Source organism: Brugia malayi (genome assembly GCF_000002995.4).
Source record: "Brugia malayi strain FR3 genome assembly, contig: Bm_v4_Chr4_scaffold_001, whole genome shotgun sequence".
Taxonomy (NCBI): Eukaryota; Metazoa; Nematoda; class Chromadorea; order Rhabditida; family Onchocercidae; genus Brugia; species Brugia malayi.
In genome coordinates this window covers 7,651,713-7,661,114 of record NW_025062478.1, presented here as the reverse complement: position 1 = coordinate 7,661,114, position 9,402 = coordinate 7,651,713, and the positions used below count along the sequence as shown (strand labels likewise).

At 34.0% G+C, this 9,402-nt stretch overlaps 1 protein-coding gene across 2 annotated transcripts; it reads right to left on the bottom strand.

The window, feature by feature from the left end:
• Positions 1-366: 366 nt before the first annotated feature.
• On the bottom strand, positions 367-8,262 carry Bma-frm-7 (Uncharacterized protein; the record flags this gene model as incomplete). 2 transcript variants are annotated; one of them, XM_043082041.1, is made up of 17 exons in its annotated part: positions 367-475; positions 1,337-1,688; positions 1,802-1,982; positions 2,160-2,282; positions 2,403-2,642; positions 2,824-3,081; positions 3,256-3,405; positions 3,606-3,714; positions 4,086-4,284; positions 4,493-4,636; positions 4,899-5,146; positions 5,243-5,332; positions 5,517-5,666; positions 5,955-6,101; positions 6,449-6,528; positions 7,004-7,204; positions 8,011-8,262. In XM_043082041.1, the coding sequence occupies 17 exons, from the start codon at positions 8,260-8,262 to the stop codon at positions 367-369; spliced, it is 3,033 nt and encodes a 1,010-aa protein (XP_042937975.1). The 2 variants fall into 2 exon arrangements, with proteins under 2 accessions (XP_042937975.1, XP_042937976.1); XM_043082042.1 differs by lacking the exon at positions 367-475 and adding an exon at positions 572-665.
• Positions 8,263-9,402: the final 1,140 nt, after the last annotated feature.

The window sequence follows — 9,402 nt, the reverse complement described above, 5'->3', positions numbered from 1 at the left end:
GAAGATGGGAAAAATCACCACATGCGGCAGTAAATAAACAAAATTAAATAATTGTCAGTACGAAAAACAGTCTCAGAATGAGACAGCTCGTCGATCATAGCTATATTGAAATGTCAAGGAAGAAGTGAGCGAATCCAAATTTACACCAAATTTTTACTAAATCTTCACCAAGTTGAAACCATACTGAATAAACATGAACAATGAAGTTGGCTTATTCATCTCGATATTTTCTGGTTCTTCTAAATTGAACAACTAAATTAAGGAATAATAAACCGTAATATGAATCTAAAGTAAAAATCACACATCTTTCTACAAAATCTAACGATGCGATTTTTGTAAAAATGCATAAAATCGTACGCACGCCAGTCAAGCAACCATTTGCGCATTATTTGTTGCTGCAGGTGAAGGTGGACATCGCGGTGGCGGATAGGGCGGCGGCGGTGGCAAATCCAACACCGAATGTGACATAATCCAACTGAATGTAAATAATATATATGTAGAGCAACAATAGCCATGGAATGGAGAAAATGTTCAAATTAATTTTTTTTTTTTTTGAATCTCGAGATTTGACTTAGACAAGCATGCACTCCTCACACACTGGTATCAGCGGACAAGTATATCCACTCTTTTGCGATTTCTCATTGTCTCGGACTGCTCGTCCTGCTCTGCAAATGTTCAAACTATGCGAAACAATTGCAAAAGACAATGTGACTAAGTAGTACTTTTTTGCTTGTAGATTACAAGCACTGCAACCCTACCAAGAACTCTTGACGGAGATCACTATGAGCTTAATTTGAAATACCTTGTCATCCAAAATGATTCCAAGGAAAGATTTTTCTAAGCAAGAACCCACAGTAGGACTTCCTTAATATGAAAATTCAAAATCAGTCAAAAATAAATTCAGAGATTAATCCTTTACTTGTAATCGTCTCTTATATTTGCTTTTATAATGTAATACAAATTGATCCAGTAGTAGAACACGACATCTTTACTGTCGAAGAAAGTAAGGGAAGAGGACCTCAGGAACCAAACAACGGTCAAACCATCAGCACATTTAACGCAAAAATGAGAGGCGTCGCAAGGTATTTCTTTCATTTACATTGGTTTAGTCTTTAGTGAAATCAGAATCAATGTATTATAAAATTTAATGACTTTATGAAATGTGGTTAGCGTACTATGATATTATGATATCGCCTACAGGTCTAATAAGAGCTAGAACTGGAGTATAATCCAAACAACTGGTGAAAAATAAGGTATGGTTTTCATTAATAGTATTGACAAGGTGATAATATTTAATAAACGAGAAAGTGAAAGTGACGAAAATGAAAACATTAACCTCATTTGATTTCGACCAGCAGCAAATGGTGAATAATAACAGCAGGAGGGTGGTGAAAGGTCTGGTACATAAAGTTCTCGATGATATACTGGTGTCCAGCTAGTGGATGGCCGTGTTGCGTACACTGCCGTTGGCCGAGAATCGTGGGTGGTTGAGGTAAGGTGTGATGATGTTGTAAGCAAGACGGATGATGAAAGTTCCTGACATGAAGATGGTCGTTGCAACTGTGAGTCAGCTGCTGTGGCATCGTCCAATACAGTATTCAGTGAGGATAATATTGGATTGGATACTGATGGTACACCAAGTCGAGTAATAGTTGAGTTTGCATTTGTCGCTAACTGAACGCAAGAACCTGAAGAAAAGTTTAATTTATTGATCAATTTATGCAAAAAGTCGTTTAATTTTATTTCGTGCTTAAAAAATTCCATTAATGAACTATTACGAGCTTATGTCATTCTCGTTTACCTTGCTGATGCTCCTGCCACAGAGCTCTCATCATTGGATATTGACGGATACGGCTATTCAGAGTCATTTCTTCCTGATCACTGGTACATAAATGTTTTTGAGACAAGAAATCTTTTGGTGCGCTATTGGGATGCGTTTGACACATCATTACACCCTTTTGTGCATAACGTGCACGTGCTTGCTATAAATAAAAACCTTTAACTCTTTAAATTTCCTAAAATACAGCTATTCAGAGTTATTTCTTCCTGTGATACGAATTAACGTCAAACAGTTTGAATTATATCTTATTTTTAAAGATATTTCAAATCAGATCAGTCAGTTTTTCACTTAGGGCTTCTAATTTAATTTAAGTATATACCTGTAAGACAGCATGTTCATAAGGAGGTGGTTGTTTTGTATAAACAGAAAATCGTGTTCCTGGCGCTGATTGTGAATGTTTAATTGAAGTTACTGCAGTTGACGACGGTATTGAGAACTCATCCTTTAATTATTCCGTTTTATAAACTTGAAAAAACCTTCGCTTAGCTTCAAAATTTCTGAGAAAAATTTTCATAGCTATATAAAATTTGACAGAAATTTGTCGAAAGAGCTAAGAACTCACATCATCACCATAATGCTGAGAATTATGTGCCGGCATGCTTTGTACACGACTAATTCCCCGAACTGCTGTAGAATGGGGTACACGTTGTCCATGACGTTTTTGAAATAAGCCACCACTGGCCCCCGTACGCATAATGGGTGGTGTGTAAGAGGGTGAAGGACGTGATGATGATCCTACTGTTGGCAGCTGATATGAAGTGGTGGGCATTGACGCTAACGGGGATCCCGACCTTGTATACATCTGCAAGGAACAAATTCATTATAAAATAGCATCTTTTTTTCTCAGAAAAGGAGAAACCAATGAAAAACTACGGCGTCAGTAACTGTACTAGTAGCTTTAGAAGAATGAGTAGAATATTGCTTTTTTCTAAAGTTGCATTAGAAGTCATTTTTTTAAAGTTATTAATAGAAATAAAAAATACCTGGTAATGTAGTTTCGGTTCAGAAGAAGTGAGATCAGTAGACGTTTCAAGTGGACATGAAACAGTAGCTCCGGAAGGAGTGACACCAGTCACAGTAATCCATTTTGACTTTATGTTTGAATTTGGATTTGATCGATGGTAAGGAATCTGCAGCTTATTTTGTGTGTGAAAAGCTTCTAACGTTTCATTATACTGTGGAGGTTGTCTCAAGACCACATTCATTGTTAATTCTGTCTTTTCCATTTCATCGCAATAATCCTAAAATGAGATTCATTAAATGCACTAAGAAATGAATAAAAAACAACAAGTTTCAGAAATGTTTTAAAAATACTTTACAAAAAAATCATTTCATGCCGAACATCTATGAGAGATTATTACATTAAGCTTCAAGAGTGAAACAGCTAATAGTACAAGTTATAAACTTTACCAAACCTTTTGACTAGAAGAATCTACTTTTTCTTGGATTATTGGCATAAGAATACTATTTGCGCCACTATTTGCATCACTGTCTATAAACGAATGCTTCTTCAAGATGGGTCCCAGCACATTACCTGCATTTCCCGCTACGTCTTTGTCCTCTATCTGAATTTTTGCTCAGTCACATACCAACAGTGAGCAGATCCAAACATTGTAAAATTTTTACCGCAGAATAGTAAAAACTTTCAGCCTTCCTGAATTCATCACTTTCTGATAAATAAATAGAAGCTAACAATTTGGTTGTCAATAGATAGAACTCATACTGATCTATTTTAAATAAAACTTAACTTTAAAGTAAGACTCACTTCTACATATGCTGCATTTCTTCTAACAGAACTGGAACATGAAGCGGAAATTGTCCTTTTATCTGTCGTTTCAACAACCTTTTTTGATGAATTTGCTTCTTTACTTCTCCTGTCGCAACTTATTTCAAGATTTCTTTGTAATAGTAAACAAGACAACTCAAAAAAAGATGTGAGATTACCAAAACTTTTTTGCACATTGCCAATTCAAATCATTTTTAAAAGTCAAACATATTAAGAAATTGAAATGGAAGCGACAATTCTTCACAAATGCAAAAAAACATTGTCAGCTTGCATCCTTGGTATAAATATATGCTTTGTTTCACTGTAAAACTATTGCAAATTATTTCCTAATTGTTTCACATAGGAATCCTATACACTGTTTAGCTTAATGGTGATGACGAAACAATCGAAACATCAGCTGGCAAATTGTGGAACATACCAATGCACTGAATGCAAAAATTCCAACAAAAGGAAGCTTACGAGGAAGTATTGGGACGATCCACGCCAACAGTATCGATCTCTATACTTGTTGCTTCATCCTGGGTACTGTCAACAGCTTCAGCGGTTGCGTGAATCGATGCCTTGTGCATTTCTCCAGCTAGATCTTCCACCGTAAAAGGTTGTATTTCCTCACATGAACAATCCGATGCGACACCGCATGCATCTGTCCACTCACAATCTACAAATGCATTCTTCTCAGCTCAAGAACACTATTCTATGAAACAAGATTTATTCCAATAAAATCAATAGTTTACATCAATTAAAAGCGTGTTTCATTTTTGTAGATATTTGAATTTAGCTTAAATTAACTTTATTTTACATTGTTACCATAATTTTTGCCTTTATCGTAAATAACTTTTTCCAAATCACAAAATTAGTAAAATCACCCTTATCTGCTTCGCTTCCTAGTTTGTCAGAAACAACTCCTGATGTGCTATTACTGGAAGCACGTGAATTAAGTGAACGTCGAGAGTAGAGTGCATCGTCTAAGCAGCGATCATCGCTGCAGAAAAGCGGCGAATTTATGCTCGCTAAACAAAAAAGATAACATACATTGAACTAGTAAATATTCCAAGCTATGCATATATAAAAGAATATGCATAGCTTATATAAAAATATGTTTTAGTGAGATTTACAGTATTTACTGAATTCTTAAAATTACAACCTTTTCTTTGTGTGTAACCAATATTTCACTGCTTTAAAATTTCAAAATTCAATGCTTCAGAAAGGAAACATTGTGTAACAAAAATGAAATTAATAAAAATGACGACTAGTTTAATAAAAGGAACTCACTGGAACGATTCTGACGAAATGTAGAATGATTGTTGATAAACAAAGTCGCTTGGTGGAAAGCTTTGCAAAATTCTAGCAAATAGCGAGCTTTGTCCTCAAATTGTGTGTACAATGACAAGCTAACGCCATCCAGACCAGTTATTGTTACTTTCCGCCTATCAAAGCTTAACTTTGCTATTCTATTCCACTGTAGCTTACGCAGCGGAATTCTCTCTCCATCATTACCTACATCTGATGTCTCGATCCCTCTAGAAATATCCGGAAGTTTAATAATTTGAAAAATCGAAATATAAGCAAGAAAGGAAGGATTTTAACAATCTATTTCAAAAAAAAAAAAAACTTACTTTGGGCTAATACCAATAACTGCATTATCGAATGTATCCATCTTATGCCTGCGCAGTCCATATAAATGACAGTTCAACGCGAATGGTGGTCTGTTAAATTTTACAACACTTTTTTCTTAAATTAAATTGCAGACTGACTGTAAATTTGCTGTATATCTCTTTTCAAAATTTGATAACGATGGGATTCAAGCATATTATCATGCAATGAATCTTTTGAAATTCAATATCGATTTCTAATTATTTAAGAAAAAAGCGAAAGATGATAAAGGATTACCGAGAAGCTTGTTGGCAATATTCCATTACTGCATCATTACTTGAGCGTGATTTGAGATCTTCGCGTACAGCAGGTATGTTACGCCTTACAAAATCCAGACCGTGAACATTCACCACCCAAAGCGGAAAATATCGCTCAACTCGGAAAGATCTGAAACAAATATTGAAGATGAAAGTAACCTAAGTGAACATTAACTAATAGCAGTGCTGATTTTGAAAAAAATGAACAGTTTAGAACGATATTCAACCGAAGTGATTTAAATTAAATATTCACAAATGCAAACAGCCAAGCTTTAGCGTATAAATTATGTTATTTCTTTGAAGATTAAGTGCTTTTGATGATTTTTTTGATAGTAATATTTTTAGTGACATAATGATACTATAATGTCTGATTTCGACTGGATTTTGTTAAGCACAAAAATCAAAGGAAAATAATTACAACAGATCATTGCCATTTTCATCGGCATGTAGTGCTAATGCAGCAAGTTCCCAGCAGCGCTCTTCAGCAACTGAATTTGGACCTGACCACTGATCTAGGAGATTTTCGCGTAGCTGCAGGTAATAATGTCTGAGGGTTGTGGGGGATCTGTAAATTTCTATTTGTTACTACAGTAAATCAGAACGAAAAAAAACAAAAAATTATTTTAGATTCTGGATCTTACGGACCTTTGCTTATTTCAACATGTCCTTACTATAAACCAATGAAATCTACTTGGAATTTCTTTTTAAAAAAATGACTTCATAAATTTGTTTCTTATGAATTTTGCTTGCTTATTTGACTGCAACAAGCAATATTTATACTTGTGGAGGTCTATAGCCTAATTAAATTGCTCCTCCCTGTTCTCCTAGAACACGGCTAAGCATGATTAGGCGTTAGAAATAGCAAAAAATATTTGAATTGTTCGCAAATAAGTAATATATGCATCATCTCACCCAATTACATACGCTTTGTCCACATATATGCGTACTCGAAGATGAAGAGCCAAAAAGGGGCGGCTTTCAACAACCGTATTCTAAAATTAAATGAATCTTTATTCTCATATCATTTATTAATTGTCAGATTTCTCTAGTAAGAATAACAGTGTTGATTTATATTAAAAAAATTGCACTCAACTTTGAAATGGATGATAAAAGTCAAATACAACTAAATCGCAAGGAAGTAAATCGTAAGGATGAATAGTATCACTGCAGGTAAATTAGCAAAGCCTTGAATGAGGGTTAGTGCAATACAACTACCAATTACAGCCCCTTCAAAAGGAGAGTACATGGAAAGAAACTTAAATCAGTGTAATAGTTTCACATTTCTAGAGTTGGCTATTCTGTCGATCACTGCTGTGAGAAAAAAAGCGGAATACTTCCCTAGCATCAAAACATAATTAGCACATCCAACACAAAATCTCGAAAAAAAAAACGAGAAAAATATGCACTAATCAAAGTGTAGATATTTACAGTTTGATCCATTGCCTAATAATTTTAATTTTCACCAACCCATGCATGCGATATTTTCCACTGTTTCGGAGCATATTTTGCTATTTTCCGACTTGGATCCAAAAAAAAAAATTCATTTCTGGGTCGGTCACCACCAATGCCTTCAGAAGGTGTTCGGAGAGCCAAACCAAACAATCGTTCTTCATCAAAACCAAGATATGCACAACAACATAAATATGCATCCTCCACACGACATTTCACCTGAAAACCATTTTTCCTAAATTATTTCGTTTTAAAATTAGGTATAACGAAAAAACAGGGATTTATTTGAAGTTGTCAACGCTTTAGGCCAGAAGAATCCTCAAACAAAGAGATCGAACTGTTTGCTATCAGTAATAAAAATACTTAATGATTCTTCTGTAATGGACGACGCTATTTGTCTCCAATGCTTTTGATACACTCATTTTCTGATGCAGCAATTAATTCTAGTTATTTCAACAATACTGTTCAACAGCAATAACAATAGGATGCAATACAAATAAGTATCACTAATAAATGAAAAAATGCTACTGCTTATCACTCTTGACATTACTTTTCACAAGAAAATTCTTTTTCTCGGAAACAAATTAAAAAATCAAATCATCGTCAAAAACTAGGTTTACTTAGTGTATCAATTCTTGACGAAAAATATTTTGGTATATATATTAAAATACCTTGGTATATATATCTTATATATATATTCACTGACATACTATGGCAAAAGTTCCCTCTTAACACACATGTTAATAAACGATAGTAATATAAATAGCTGAAAGTACATTGGCTCGAGCTAAGTCACTTAAATGAGCCAAATTTTTCATATCCCAGAAAGTGAATCTATTCATTTTCTATGAACACTTAATAAGTTATAGAGTGGAAATCTAAAATAATTTCATATGTTTACATTACTGCTTATGAAGAGATGTGATCTGAAAAAATTCAGTTTAGTTAAAATTTGGAAGTATACACATATTTCTTTATTATGCCAATAGCGCTCTTCAAATATAATGGGAAAATAAAACACTAACATGTACAGCAAGTGTGATCGTCTCCTTTGTAAGAGTTTGAACCTGAAGATATTTATAACCAGCTGGGATTGTTGTGCGTAATGATGGGATAACTTTTACATGATCACTGTTGAAGTGATTAAGATTCGCGGAATTATGGATTGGTGCATCCGGTTCAGATAAACGCTGTTCGGAATCACTTAAAGGTGGTATCCGAGAAGAACAACATGAACTAGAACCGTGGTATGAATTCACTTCATCACTTTCCGTCATCACTTTTTTGATTTGCTTTTATTATACTAAAATAATAACAGGTCGCTAATTGCACAATTTCATGATCTTTCTCAAAACGAAGCTCCGTCACGCAAATATACGTCTATTCAACATTTAACAACAAATAAATGCAATTACAAAATATTTTACCTTAAATACCATAAAAAAAAAACTTACCTTATGCGTAAAAGATTGCATACTTTCTAAAAATAGTCTATCTAATAGCTGTGGCAATTAAGAAGTAACTTTTATAATTTCATCCTAAATCATTTAGTATTACTTTTGAACATTTTGAAAATGATAATAATGAAAGAAAGCAAAATATAAACAATCAAAACGATTTCCTGCGAACTTTTCATACAATATGTGAATTAATTACCCATTCCTTTATTACTCAATATGATTCGATTCAAAGAAGATACATCTAAAACTCAGTGTCATCTAATAGCTAATTCTTCACTTGAATCGATGAACTTCGAATAGATTGAATTCTTCTCGAAAGAGGAGAGCTATAGAAATACTTAAAACATTTCAAGAGGTAGCTTTGTAAACATAGTTGCAGTCTTACCTGATCTAAAGCAATACCTCAATGTCAACTCGCTTCTAAGGAATCATTGTGTGTGTGTGATAACTCGTGCCGTCTATTTCTCTTCCTGACATTCCTAATTCACTAAGATGAATCAAATTAAAGTGCAAGGAAATAGGCCTGTAATTAAATATTCAGTATCAATAAGATAAAACAATCTGAATCAGTAATTTAACTTGAAAGTATAAGACGTATAAAGAGGACGAGCGGATGAAAATATTTTAAAAAGTTCATATTTATTATCTATTAATAAAATAGCTCGCGGTGTAATGATATTAAATAATAACTCTGCTGAAATCATTAGAATGTTACAGAAAAGGAATTCAAAAAAATGAATCCGTAAAAACTCAGGAATAACTTTTTCGAATAATACAATTAATTTTGAAAGAAATAAAACTGAACGAAAGAGGAGAAAGCAAAGGGACAGGTCAGGAAGGAAATGACATTTCATTTCGGGGGTACGCCATAGCTATTCGAGGTCAATTGAACCAACCCTCTACCTCCCTTTTGTCCCCTCTTCCACATTCTCTTGTATGTAATACCGCATGACCTTG